The 14754-nt window shown below is 35.8% G+C and overlaps 1 protein-coding gene across 1 annotated transcript; it reads right to left on the reverse strand.

The window, feature by feature from the left end:
- Positions 1 to 1644: 1644 nt before the first annotated feature.
- LOC149572379 (respiratory burst oxidase homolog protein A-like) lies at positions 1645 to 8927 on the reverse strand. The gene is made up of 16 exons (XM_089813554.1): positions 7533 to 8927; positions 6803 to 7395; positions 5991 to 6150; positions 5587 to 5635; positions 5392 to 5505; positions 4888 to 5307; positions 4372 to 4755; positions 4182 to 4277; positions 3971 to 4086; positions 3788 to 3890; positions 3589 to 3656; positions 3319 to 3481; positions 2954 to 3205; positions 2670 to 2798; positions 2496 to 2574; positions 1645 to 2103 (listed from the first exon to the last, which is right to left on the reverse strand). Exons 1-16 carry the CDS (start codon positions 7607 to 7609, stop codon positions 1994 to 1996), a joined length of 2913 nt encoding a protein of 970 aa, XP_089669680.1. The 5' UTR covers positions 7610 to 8927; the 3' UTR covers positions 1645 to 1993.
- Positions 8928 to 14754: the final 5827 nt, after the last annotated feature.

Consider the following 14754-nt stretch of genomic DNA (forward strand, 5'->3'; position numbering starts at 1 on the left):
GTTAAGATGTTGAGGGGAGAAGGCATTATGCGACTGCTGGAGGGAATCCATTGACAAAATGTTTGGTTACTTCCCTGGAGAGACAGCTTTCAGACGCAGACAGTAAAAACGAAAAATATTGAATAAACAAATGAATTAAATCAATACAATCATGTGTAGTTGACTGGCCAGTTTGAAGAAGCAGCTTTCTTGCTTGCTTTGATGCTTTACATTTGCCAAGGCCGGCAATGGAGGTGGGAATCTTCAACATCAAATGAGATGGACATTCATTGCTTTGAATATTCAAATCGTTGTTGTAGTTGGAATAAGCATGGAAATCTGTTAAATTTCTAAATTTTTAATAGAGTAAAATATTATATATGATCTTTGAATCAATAGATTTTTGGATTAGAGGTCATAATTATTATCAATTCTTCTTTTAGCCAAGCAATTAAGATTAATCATTGTCTTTTTTTCTTGGTGTGAATAGTACAAAATGTAATCAGGGTTCTATTGTAGTAGTAGAAGATCAATCAAACAGTTATCATCTTAATTCACTTTTGAGTTTGCTAAAGAGAGCCTATTTGAACATTACTATAAATGATGGATCTTATCTAGAGAGGTACAGTGGCCTTATACCAACTTTGAATATTAAAAATATAAATATAAACCTTTTTTAAGAAGGAAGAGTTTGAGAGTAGGTATATTCTTGAATAAGATTACAATTAAGATACAAGGAGAGAAGACCCCGCACATAAACAATGTGCCTATTGTTTACTTTCAATAGTTTCCCTTTTTAGTGTTATTGATCTTAATTTATATAGGATTGACTAATTAATTTGAGTTGTACTACCTTAGTTATGGCCAAGTAGTTCCAATTTTTAAATATATGGAAGACCAAATGAATATTCTTCCCCTATTGATCCAAATTACTTTACAATTATTTCAATGATCTCTTTGTCAACATGGTTGTGAAATGGAAAGTGTTACAAAAGTTGTTATCTAATTTGAGATCTTACTTCTTCTTCTTTTTTAAAATTTAGAATCTGGGTGTGATTGGTCGATTGATTGGTAGTTACTAAGTCTTTATAATTCGAAATTAATATTTATATTCTAATAATATTTTTTTAAGGGTCTTTTGGACTCCGATTGAATTTTATTGAGAAGTAGGATAAGAGGGGCTGGTACTCAGAACCCAACCTTGTGAACCAGGTGTTTAATGAATACATTGATAATCTAAGTTCAAGTAATGAAAGATTGTAACCGGTTTCAACCCCGAAAATGGAAAAAATGTACTGCATGATGAGGATCTCAATATACTCTTTCTAAGCTACTCATTTTTTAGGGAAAATAATTGATAATAAATTTCTGCTGAAGGATGTCATTAGCAGCTTAGTAATATGAGTCGTACATGAACATAAATGACCACCGGAGGAGATGGCGAAGATCACGAAGTATCTGTAGAAGTTGTGTTTTTAATAAAGACAAATCAAACTGCATCTAATTCCCGGATATATTATTATCATAGCGTTTACTCTACTCACATATCCGATGTCTCCATTAGACTTCAAGCGAAAAAATATATACTTCCAGCCATGCTAAATTCTGAGCTATAATAAAAAATTAAAACGGGAAGAAGAATGTGGAAATAGTCTGTGCCTGACGTGTACAATAATGATCTACGTGATCATTTTTCATAAATGTGTAAAGATTCCAGGTTCCTGTAAACGGAACAAATTACATTTTATGTCTTCATCGAGTTGTTATGGGTAGTGAAAGACGGTGATCAATAGGCTATATGATAAATATGTCATAATACTCCTGCCAGGCTCAGCTATCTGAACCGTTAATATAAGATAGCAGAAGCCATTTTCCTATACAAGACTAATACCGATATACACGCAATGGAAGCATTGCACTTTTACTCTGCAAAACCTTTGAATTCAGATAAAATCAGTTGAGCAATTTGCTTGCTGGACAATACTAAATATTGATTACAGACCAAATTTAAAGTTCAAAAGTGCTCTTTATGGAATTCGAATCTGGTGGTTGTGTTTTGGGTATACTCCTGCGACAGTCTGGTCAGCTCTTTTGCCAAAACCGGAGCCCCACAGTAAAAAACACCTGTGTCAAACACAATTGAATTGGTTAAATAGTTTATTTATTTATTTTATCAAACTCTCGAGTGAGTTTATTCAATGTACTTTATACACAGTAAGCAATTAAAAAATTTAAAAATTATTTAACGTTATTAGAAATTGTCTATATTTTTATTTTTCAATAATTTTGTGGGTTATTATATCTACAATAATTTATAAAATATAGAAAGGTTTAATAAATTTATTTTATGATTATGAAAATATAAGAATTTATATTTAAAATAATTTTAATTTTTGTTAGATAGTATACATTTTGTCAATTTTTTAGTGCAGTTAATTTTATATTGATTAAATATAATCAAATCAAATCTGTAAATGACAATTTACTCAAATAATTTAAAATTCCTTTCAACTCACCTATAGTTGATGAAGGATGCTTAGAGGAAATCCTTTGAAAAACTTTCCTCCAATTAGGCCTTGCAAAATGTGTTCTTACCTGTATAAAGTTCAAATTAAAAAATTTAGAATTAATTTTTTTAAAGATTTTAAATAGTACTTATATACAATAAAATATATGATATGGACAAATACCCTTGTCCCAGACACAATATCAAGGCCATTCTTAGCATGATTTAGGGCTTGCACCATGGCAATTAGAGTGGATCGGGCATCTTCTTCGTCGTATACACTTGTTAAATAATTATGCATATCTATTATACCCTACAAAATAAATTGATTGATAAACATTAGTTAATTTAATATATTTATTTCTGCTTTTCAAAAAATAGATGTGAAAACTAAAAGTGCTTTTTAAAAACACTTAGTCCTTACAAAAGTATTTGTCAAATAAAAATCACTATTTTTTCTGTAATTACCTTGTGATCCATCTCAGATACTTCATTCATGACTCCTTTAAACCAGTCGAATGAACCTTGTTCTCTAGTGACCCAATAGAAATATGCATTGGTTGTCTTCAGGAACTTCTTTTTCTTGGGACTTATTACGGGTTGTTTGCCGGAGTCTGGCTTGGGACTTTTAAAGCTATCAGAGGAAGATAGGCTTATACTGGTATTTGAGTCCTGGCTTATTCTGGGATTTGAGTCCTGGCTTATACTGGGATTTGAATCCTGCATGCACAATTAGAATCAAATTTCACTTGCTTAACTCTGATATTCATATATCAGCATTAGCGCTATTTAAAAAGATTTTAGAAAGAATGCAATTTGAATAGGGTTCTTACAGTTTGATTATCCTCTAAATATTTTATGTTAATGAGCATGTCCTTCAAGATGCTAATAAAAGGAGTAGCTCCAATACCAAGCCCAACCAGTAGTAAAACGTCGTAGTTTCTGTAATCTTGCGCTGGAGCTCCATATGGTCCATCCACAAAGAGCTTTGGAAGACTACAAAAACCAAATCAGACCCCTTTATTCTATGCTGAAACACAGTTTTTTACCCTTTAAAATATAATTTTCATTTGCGGAAGTTACTTATCGGCTTGTTTTTGTACCTTACACCCACACTCTTCTCAGCTGTTAGTTCAGCGCCGCTTTTTGCAAGTGTTTGGTTTTCACAAATCTGCACAAATGAGGAATAACATGGATTAATTAATTCTAACAATGACAGAATATTTAGGAGAAAAATTACATATTATTTATAGATTTAGTATTTTAAGAAATATGGCATGCGTGAAGAAACAAAAGACATACTCCTGCAAAAATTCGTTTCAGTTCTTGGGTCCAATCCCCCAACGTGCGAATGTGAACACTTATGTAATCGTCTCCAGGAGCTGAGGTTATAGAGAATGGATGCCTGTAATTTTCAACAAAATATTTAGAATTTCACACAATTTTTACAGACTCAACAATCTAAAAATCTTAATATTCACTCACCATTCAAAAGGTGAGACTGCGGAACATTTCAGAAAAATATATTGTCCGCTCTTGTATTTGAACCCTTGTGGCTTGGACATTATAACGCTCAAGACGTTTCCAGGATACATTGAAAACTGTTCATTGTTCATAAATAATAAGTACCTTTTAGAGATGGACAATTTCTTCCGACTAAACTAAGAGCGATTTATTTGAGAATAAAATTACGAACCTTCAATATTCTTACGGAGCAATATCCAGACCTGAAGAACCTTAAAATCCTCTCGGCCGTATATAACAGCAATGGTACAGAAAGATACATCCATGTCTGCAATTAGAAGCAATTAAGCATAAACTACTAAATTGTTTACAAGATGTAGCAGATATTGGTCACTTAACTTAGAAGAAAGTAGAAATCTTACAGATTTTGCAGTCCACTTATGCGCAAGATAGATCATGGAGCCATGGATGATGAGCAGAACGTAGACAATAGCAAAAAGATGGTGAGAATACCAGAAGGCATTAAACCCTGTCAATCTGTTGAAAGGCCGTGGAAGCTTGACAATATTTCTTCTGAACCAGTGAGTTGCAAGTATGAATGAAACGCTCATAAAAATAACCATGAGGATCCCCGTTATTCCTTCTGCACCTTTGATAAGGTCAACATATGTGGGCTGTTTGTAATGGAAATCTTCCTCTATTACATAGAATTTTGAATAGGGAGCGTTCACCAAACGAGGGAAGTCACAAGCTAAATGGTTGCCAACATGCAGAAGTACACCCACAACAATTCCTGCTGCAATTGTCTGGAACAGATCAATTGATTAACAGACGATGAGGTCATGTAATAAAAAATTAGGCTCACCATTTTATTTCTCATATCAATTTAAAGCAAAAAGAAAAGAAATCGGAGCTTAAAGGCCTTATTGTTCAATTACCTTGTGAAAATTAATGTTATCATCAAAGGGAACGAAGCGGCCAAGCTTAGTAGACCTAAGCCAAGTGATTGTATTTCTACACACAGGGAGCAATATGAGCGCCATGTTGAGTTTAAGAGTTTCTGCAGAACCTTTAGCAGTGAGTAGGCAATAGCCCATAACTTTGAAGGCTTGCTTATCTTTGTACTGGAAGAACTTCCATATGAAAAGCGCTATCATTGCAAATAGCCATAAGAAGATAACCCACACCCTTTGCCAATTCTCATCCATGAAAATCTTGACCTTCGACGCCGCTTTCTGAACTGGATTTCTCGTCTTTGGACCAAGATTTTGGCTCAAAGCTTGGCTCGTGCAGCTCAGAGCTTGAGAATAATTCATATAGGTGTCTCGCTGCAATAGCAAGGTCTCTAATTGCCATAACTGTAGGAAACAATTTTTGTTCCGTGAGATGAAAATCTAAGATTTTTTTCATACAAGTGACTTTTTTCGGACGGTGACAATTACCTCAATGTATCCATAGTTTTCGGGGTCAAGCTCTTCCATTATTAAAGCGGCGTATTCCTCTGCTTGTTCTTGAAGTTTTGATAATTTGTTTGCAGAAGCACTCAACATAATAAGCTGTGAACAGAGGCATATTTATGTGAATCCATGATTCCATGTGATTATTGTTTTGAAGCATTCAAATAAATATAAATTTACCTCTTTTACTTCTTCCTCTGTTACTCTTCCATCGGCGTTCTTGTCTACCCTGCAAGGGCAAAGTTGAAAGTTATTAAAATTCATAGTTATTTGGCCCTAAAACAGAGAAAATGTCGAATGCGAAGAAATATTAGTTACCAAAACTATGAAATTAAAAGGACAACATTGGAGCTTTCATAATCTGGAAACCTCGAATTCGCCGAATCTTGAAGTAGGGAAAATTCAAAGCTATTCCATTAATTATTTAAGGTATCAAATTCATGGCGGGTAATAAATGCGAACTGATTTCTTGCAAGAGGTCATAGGTAAAGACTAATTACATTAATGAACTGCGTTATTGAACTCATTCATTATGTGATGTCTAATAAATGGAAAAGATTTTTGGACTAGCGATTTGGTATTACATGTCGAAAAATATTTGCAGACGAGAATCAAAGCTCTGATCTGATATCTGCAGCCAGAAATCCTGCAATTCATCCAGCGTTATTCGATCTCTCATCAGGTTCCGTCTGCGAGCCAGAGCATCGAATATCTCTGCAGCAAATTCCTTTGAATCTTTCATTCCTGCGCAAAATTATAATAAAGCTGTAATCCGAAATCAATCTCCAAAAGCCCATTTATTTTAAATTTCACGTCCATTTTTACAATGACGCGCAGATGTATTCAGATTAATTTGCCTACACTGAAAAGCGGTCGAAATTGGAGCATTTTAAGTCAAAAAATAAATCCATAAATTATAATCTTTCTGAGAGTAAACCACTGAAAAGTTAGGATTGTAAATCAATGTTTCCTTCTTCTTTTTTAATAAATAATTTAAAAAGCAAAACACGGAGAAATTATTGAAACAGGTACGGATCCTTCTCTGGAACCGAGAAAAAGTTTGCTCCCCTGTTGAAGGGTGAAAAGAAGCCAATTGAAGAGTAAGTTGCTTGCTTTCTTAGTAAGCTTTACTTTCAATATTTATCTTTGTTAATTCAAAAAGTGAATCCTGCGTACGGGAAGGGCTTTTGGATCAATATTATTAAATTTACAGATATGGATCACAGAAAAGACAGAAATCTGTTTCAACATATTTACTGGTGCACAAATATCGATGTCTTTTGTTTACGACAGAATTTAAAGCTCCTTTCGGGACGGGACCGTTGAAAAATCTTGAACAGTTGCATCGAAAACAATGAGGAATACAAATTTGGAGGTAAGGGAAAGTGAAGCTTACCGATGCAATGGGCGAAGTCAGAGCGGGAGAGCCAGCCTTGTTTGGCGTAAAGATGAAACTGCGATTCGACAGAGTTCCAGAGCTCCTGCCCGTCATTACTATTGGCGGTAGTCTTACTGATAAATCTGAGTCCCCTGAGAGCAATCTGGGCACCGGATCGACTCCTGTCAAGTTGAGCCCTCTGTTTTCTGACATCCCTGGCAGACACAGAATCCTCCGCAAGAGTACGCTGAGCGGCGGAATGGTTCCACGATATGCGCTTCAGTTCTGCCATGAAATCCTGCGACAGCTTCCTCACCTTAGACGACGCCTCAGACTTGAATTCCTGCGAAAACTGTCTTAAACGGCTCGAAGCACTTCTGCTAAAGGAAGAGCTGCGAGAACTCCTCCGCTCTAAGCCATCCACAGCCAGGATTGCATAGTCAGGGTCCTCATTTGTAGCCGGAACCACGCTGCGTAGAACAATTTCATTGTCCCGAACATCAAGAGTCACCTCCACTAGCTCCTCTTCTTTGTCCATTGCTATTGCCACATCTCCATTGCCGTCGTTGGACAAATCCATGCTCGACTTTCTGCTGTTACCAGCAGAGCTCCTGCTTTAACATTTACATGAATGTCTATTAATAAATTATATAATTGATATGCGGAGCTTCAGGTGAAAAAATGTTTATTTTAATTCTATTTGGGATCATATTTTCTAATTCATCGTCAGAATGAGAGAAATCTTTACCATTTTCGTCCATGGCCATTGCCACGCCCGAAGTTCAACTCCTTCTCGCTCCCCAGGCTGGACGAGGCGGTTCTCATTATTCAGAAACCGGTAGAAACTGAAATTAGTACTAATATCCTAAAATATGCAGAGCGCGTAATTTATGCAAATTGTATAACCTTCTGTCAAAACAATATAATGAATACTCTTCTCCTTAGCCTAAATCATGTGCAATTGTACAATCTTCTGTCAAAACACGGTTATTAAGTTTCCTTCTCCTTTCTCCTTGTGCATCTCTGGTCAATTTTTCCTCAAAATATTTATAACATTTACATCTCTGATCAATGTTTTCTCAAATTTTCCACATTTTAACACAAATTTTGGAATGAAAAATCTTCAGGCTGTTCAATTGAATAACGATGCTTGAATCCTCTCCTATTCTTGCTTCCAATACTCAGAAAACCAAGCAAACGAACAGGGACTCCCCTCCCTCCCTGTTCGTTTTGGCGTTGGCTATTGAATGCAGAAATCAATACAACTTCTTTACTAAATAACGCTACACGTACTGATTCCCTTTACCAATTAATACGACGCAGGAACTCAAGAATCCGGATTGTCGTAAAGGTCAGATTGCTTTACCAATAGATATTCTCCAGCTGAGACTAAACATTAGGTAGGATGAGCTTTGATCTTTCAGCCTCACCGGCTGACGATCAAAAAGCCAATTTTGACAGCGCAAATGGCCAATCTCCTCAAAGGCTTGGGGCAGTTCAACTTATAAAGGAAACTTGCAAAGCAAGCTTCAAAATTAGACGACCAAATCAGCAACAATTGTCAAGAAAATTCAAGCCAAGCGTCGCCGTCGCTTTCACTAAGTTGGTGAGAACTTGTTGCAAGAACTTCAATTCAGGGTCGACTCAGACTGTAATCAGCAAGGCGGTCAAGCATGCAGAGGAACCGAAATTTTCCTCAGTTGCCTTCATTTGTGGTCAAGATCTTAAATAGAACATAAATTTCGGATCAAACAGCTTCAAAGATCAAATTACTTGCTTGCTTTGTTTCCAATTTCATCAGTTCAGCCGGCGCCTTTCCTTTGTTCACACGCTCTCTCTCTCGAACGCAATAACCTTTGAATTTCACTGACTGTTTATAAATATGCCTCGGGAAAATGCGAAGAAAGCGATCATCCGTTAATTTATTTGTCAATGGAAAATGCGAAGAAAGCGATCATTCAATAATTTATTTCTCAATTCAACTTCTCTTGACAGCAAATAAATACGAATTTTTTCATACTGAATCCTGCTACAGTAACGAGAAATAGTCCTTCAGGTAAAAACTGTTAAAAGAAAATTCAAATCGACGGATCATACTCCATGATCGATCCTGGAGCTGAAGCAGTCAATATTCCGCTGCTCACCAATAACGTAAATTCTAGAAAGAATAAATATATAATTCATCACAATCAGTGACGTGCTTAAACATCATCGCGATACCTTGCAATGTAAATCGGTATAAATAAACCATTAGAAGAGAATAAACTGGCTGTAATCTGGTAGGTACATAATTCTGGTAAAGTTAGGCCAGTTCCCGCATTTGTCACTTGTTTCAAACAAACATTATCCCGTGCTTAAAATCAAAGACTTACCAAATACCATGAATTCTTAAATTTATTCAGCATATGTTATTCAACCGTTTCAGTGCACTGCCACGTGTCCTCCTGTATTCAGAGATTCTTCGTATGTATGTTTATTAAAATGTAGAGCAATATCCCATGTTACAATGTATCCAAAGGAGATATGTACCAATGAATTGGGACACGTTGCGTTGACTCTCTAAACAAAGCATTATTAACTGGCGATGCATTTTCTTGATTTCCATGCACATGAAATTCAGGAAATAATTCATGTTCGTCCATGGTTTCAAAATCATTTTAAATATTATTATTTGGTACTGATATAATGTGATGGTTTCAATATATAGTTCCTCTAATTTATAAATACATTTTAAAAACATATGAACTATAAATCATAATTTTGAAATTTCTATCTATTTAAATGATTTAAATAAAATAATTTATCTTAGAGCAATAATAGTAAGAAGTAAAATTATTTTCCTTAACAAAAAGAATATTTTTTACACTCCACTTTTAATACATTGTACATTAATTATAGCTTGTGTCATCTTCTTCCATAAATCTACCATGGAACATTTAATTACATATGAAGATAAAATAATAATTATAGCAATGACATGACATATTGACTATTTCTTTTATTCAAGAGATAAAATCTAAATCTTAATATTTTTCAATATAGTTTTATTTTATTTTTAGTATTTTATATTAATATTTTCAATTTTGTATTTTACATTTTCAAATTCAACAATTTAATATAAATATTATTTATTTATTTTATTTATAATTAATAATTTATTAAAAAATTATGAAGATTATAAAAATTTAAGATATAAGCTTTTACATTAAAAAATCAAAGACACTAAAATTAAAACTTAGCAATTTCAACAATTATTTCAAAAAAATTAAGAGCTAGGAAATCACTCTACTAGGGTTCCATGTGTTCTTTGAGTTTCCTTACATATAGCTCTTTGTCTGAGCTCTCCTTCTATGTTTACCACTTGTCAAACCACATTTACCGTAGGAGATTTTAGGCTAGTTATAATGGCCCCAACCAGTGTGACCGAGTTGTTCATATTGGTGTTCATGGTACTGCTTTAGAAAGCCATGGCACCTCCATTGAACAAACACTCTCACAAATTCATCCCAAAGGTCTCTCATGAGGTAATCCTGATGTTATCCCTCCTTTGCAAGAATTTGATGTTTCTTGTATTGGTTAGAACAACATACCTTGATACGATATTTTGTGGGTAGGACTCCTCCTAAAGCTATGCTCCGAGAATGGGTTAACAAGACTTGGACTCCTCAAGAAGTCTGCCTTGATGATGTTTAAAACCTTGCCAAAGGTTTTTTTTTTCATTTTGCCAACCTATGTCAGGCAAATGCAGTTTTTAGCAATGGTCCTTGGTCAGTGCATTCCTCCCTACTAGTTTTTCAAAGATGGTCGTGAGATTTCACTGTCTCTAATGACAAAAAGCTTAGGGTTCCTGTGTGGGTTGAGTTCCTGAGTTTACCCTTGTCCTGTTGGCCTTTTCTTGAGTCCATTACCAATACTCTTGGTAGAGTTATTACCAAGGAACATGAATTTGTTTTCAATTCTCATCCTTGGGAATGCATTTGCGTTGAGGTTGATCTCTCCAAGGATCTCAAGGATTCCATGGAGATACAGATTGGTTCTCAAACCTTCTCTCAGAAGGTGTTTTATTTGAACCTGCCTAACACCTGTTATAGGTGTCAGTCAACGGAACACAAGATTAGGGATTTCCCTTTGGCTATGCCCAAGGTTAAACCCCCACCTAAGGAGGCCCTTGTCAAACCAGCAAAAGGGAAACAAAAAGAAGAATGGACTATTATTGGGCACAAGGGCAAGACTCCCTTGGCTCCTAAATAGTCATATGCAGTTGTTGTTTCGGTTCCTCCTATTTCAGTAGGAGCACAAACTATAAGCATTGGTGGATTGATAACAGTTTTGCCAGAACCAAACCCTGGTGTTTCATAGGTTTCAAACCCTAGTAGTTCCTAGGGGATCAAGGTGGCCACAAAGGCTAACACCTTGGTTGTGATTGGCACCCCTTTTGTTGCTTCTTCCATTGTGACTCAAAATGTGCAACGTTCTTGCAATCCTCCCAAACATGCTAAGAAACCAAAGGAGAAATGACAGGCTATTAGTCCAAAGGATTTTACTTTTGGCTTTAACCAAGCTTCAACTTTCTTGCAAAATGGTTACTCCTCTCTTGAGGACGAGGAAGACATGGAAGAATTTTCATGAATTTCTTATATCATAGAACATACCTCTCCAGAAAGTACTATGTTAGGGGTACCCGTCATAGACTTGGTAATTTAGATATTCTTTGCATGCAAGAGGTTAAAATCTTTGGTTTCATGCTTTTTGCTACATGTGTCATTTGGTCGGATGGAATTATGTTTTCCTCTCACCATGAATCTAGTAGAGGTGGTGTAGTTACTCTTCTATCTCCTCATCTTCATTCTACTATTATTTCGCATGGTTCTAACCCCATGCACAGAATAATTTGGCTTTTTCTCTCTATCAACAATCATTCTTTTGGAGTAGTTAATTTTTATCCTTATAGTGATGTTGTGGAAAGATCTCAATTATAGGGTTGGATGGATGACAACTTGCCTCCACCTACTTGCGTTATGTGTGGTGATTTCAATATGGTTGAGCTAGCTTCTAACAAAGGCAACATTTTTCCTTTTTGTTGAATAACTGCAAAAAGGGAAGCTTGGTACTACATGCGTAATAAATTGGGCCTTTTTGATCCCAATACTAACCACCGTTAGCATAGTGGGGTTTGGCACACTTGGTCCAGATTTAGAGCTGGCTCTGACCGCATTTTAAAATGTCTCGATCATGCCATGATTACTACACAATCCTTTTTCTCCTATCTTGAGGATTGAAATTTACTTGTCATTCCTTTGCCAGATATGACGTTATCAAACCACTATCCCATTTATTTTTCCATTTTGTGGCACACAGCTATCCAGTGGGTTGTCAAGACTCAATTTTTCCTCAATACACAAGTGTTGATGCATACTTCCACTATTGTTCATATTGTATGTGTCTAGAATTTGGAGCCACGTCTGCATTCTCAGATAGGGTGGATTCAATGGTGGAATGATGTTGTTACCAGAATTGCTAGAATTTTGCACATCTACGAGCAGCAATTTGTGGTTTTTAGATGATGGTCTTATGAATCCACTACCAAGGCTCTCAAGAAAGCTTCTGAGGCTCTCATCCTTAACCCTTTTGATGTCCTTAACCCTTTTGATGTTGATTTGAAAATTCATCTTGCCAAGCTTCATCATGACAAGTAGATTATGGATAATTATGTTGCTCGAGGGGCCCAAATCAAAGCTCACCTCCATTGGTTGGAGGTTGGCAATAAGGCTTTGAAGGAATTCTTTCAGGCTCTTAGAGCCTGTCATACCAATCTTGGGATTAAAAAGATAAAAAAAGGCACTTCTGTTCTCTCCAGTCTACCTGACATCCTACAAGCTTTTGTTCACCATTACGAAAATGTGTTTGCTTCGTAGGGAAATTCGGTTGCTTGGGAGGAAGCCCTCAGAAAGTTTATTTTTGTTACTCCAAACCACCTAGCAATTGAGCAACATGCTTTTTGTGAGAAGCTTCTCACCATCTATGACCTTAAAGAGGCAATTTTTTCCATGGTTGGTGACAAGTCCCCCAGGTGTGCTAGGTTTCCCTATGAATTTTACAAACACCTATGGAAGTCTATTGGTCTTGACTTGCATAAATTTTATCTTGAAGCCTATCATTCTAAGAATTTAGGAGCTATTATCAAAAAAGGAAACATCAAATTCATACCTAAAGATGGCAATCCGAAGGATATTTGTAACTAGTGCCCATTACCCTACTTAATGTGTCTTATAAGATTATTGCTAAGGCAATTTCTCTTAAAATTTTCCATCTCCTTCCTTTAATTGTGCGGCTAGAACAAATTGGCTTTGTTAAGTCCAAGTATATTCTTGACAACATCATTGTTGTCTAGAAAGACATGGAGTGGGCTCACAAATCCAATCAGCCATTTGTATTTTTGAAAATTGATTTTTCTAAAGCCTATAATCATATTGAATGGCCTTTCATATTGGCTATGCTCCAAGATCTTGGTTTCGGTCCCAATTTTCTTTAGTCTGTGGAGATGCTTTTTGTATATGCTAATGCTTGTATTACTATCAATAGCTTTCAATCTAAAGCCTTTGGGCTCTTTTGCTCCATCCAACAGGGTTGCCCTCTGGCTTTGGCTTTATATGTTCTTGCTACTGAAGGGTTTGGTTACTTGCTAGCCCACTTCATTTCTTCTGGTTTGGTTTGTGGCATTTCCTTGCTAGATTCCTCTTTCCAGCTGGTCAATGGATACTTTGCTAATGATTCCTTTCTCACTCTTTTGGAGGATGAGGAAAACATCTCTAATGCCTTGCAATGCCTAGAGACCTTCTGTCAAGCCTCTGGCTTTGTAACGCTCCGCCAAGGGATCCAAAGAATAAACCTAAAGTATGGTAGCATTTTTTTTTCTTTTTTTTTAAATTTTAAAAACATGAAAGTAAATACCACTTATAACTTATACACAATAACGGAAGCAATAGCAATGTCCATCTAAAAGTAAACATAACATACATAACAAGTTACATTCTTTAAGGATCCCTTGACATTGAATTACATCTAAATCAACTAACATTATTGAATCCATCTAATACAACAATCCACATGAAATAATAATGATAAATCCAATGTTCGTAAATTACATTTCCGAATGCTCAATCATCCACTATACATGTCACAGGGTATGATAGGCTTAAAAGAATATACATATGTGAAATTAAGTATATCATCATTATAAATCTAATCCATGATGCAACAACATAAATGAAACCATACATCATACATGATACATCATCATAAGAGATAACCATAAGTAATTAAACATAAATATCTAAGTGCACGGTTCCTCCCAACCGTTAATAGCATCATTAGACCATCGTGGGTCCTAGCCATCCCTCCGTGTGTAACATTTCAAATCACCGAGGAGATCATCGATATTAACATAGTAGGAATGTCACTCCTAACATATACTACATCATATGTAGAAAGTAATCTAACATGCAAATATAAGCATAAGATAACATCATCTACATATGCTAATCATCGGTGAAAGGATACATATCCACCATCACAAAGGACGCATCAACCACAAAGTCTCAAACGGATCTCAAATGATAAGAGTGGAAAAAACACTACCACCCGACTGTGTGGAACCTAAGTGGTCCACTTCCACCATGCTAAGGAGATAATCTCAAGTCCCAAACAGGCTATCCAAATCACATAGCATAAATCTCTATAAGTCCAGTAATCCTAAAAGTATACTAACTCAAAGGTTCCAATCACAAAACCAACATCTAATCCCAGAGGCATAACAAAGACATGTAGGAAACCTACTATGCAAGCGAGAAAGTGTCATCGCATATATCATGTAGAAGTTACCTTGGTAGTTAGCTAATACTCCACGGGTCCCTACTAATCCTCATGCGGCCACTAGTATCCTCTCATATTGACAAGGCATACTATGGAAT

The sequence above is a fragment of the Cupressus sempervirens genome, chromosome 2 (assembly GCF_028749045.1).
Source record: "Cupressus sempervirens isolate cs-2001-9-10 chromosome 2, ASM2874904v1, whole genome shotgun sequence".
In the NCBI taxonomy this organism is placed as follows: domain Eukaryota; kingdom Viridiplantae; phylum Streptophyta; class Pinopsida; order Cupressales; family Cupressaceae; genus Cupressus; species Cupressus sempervirens.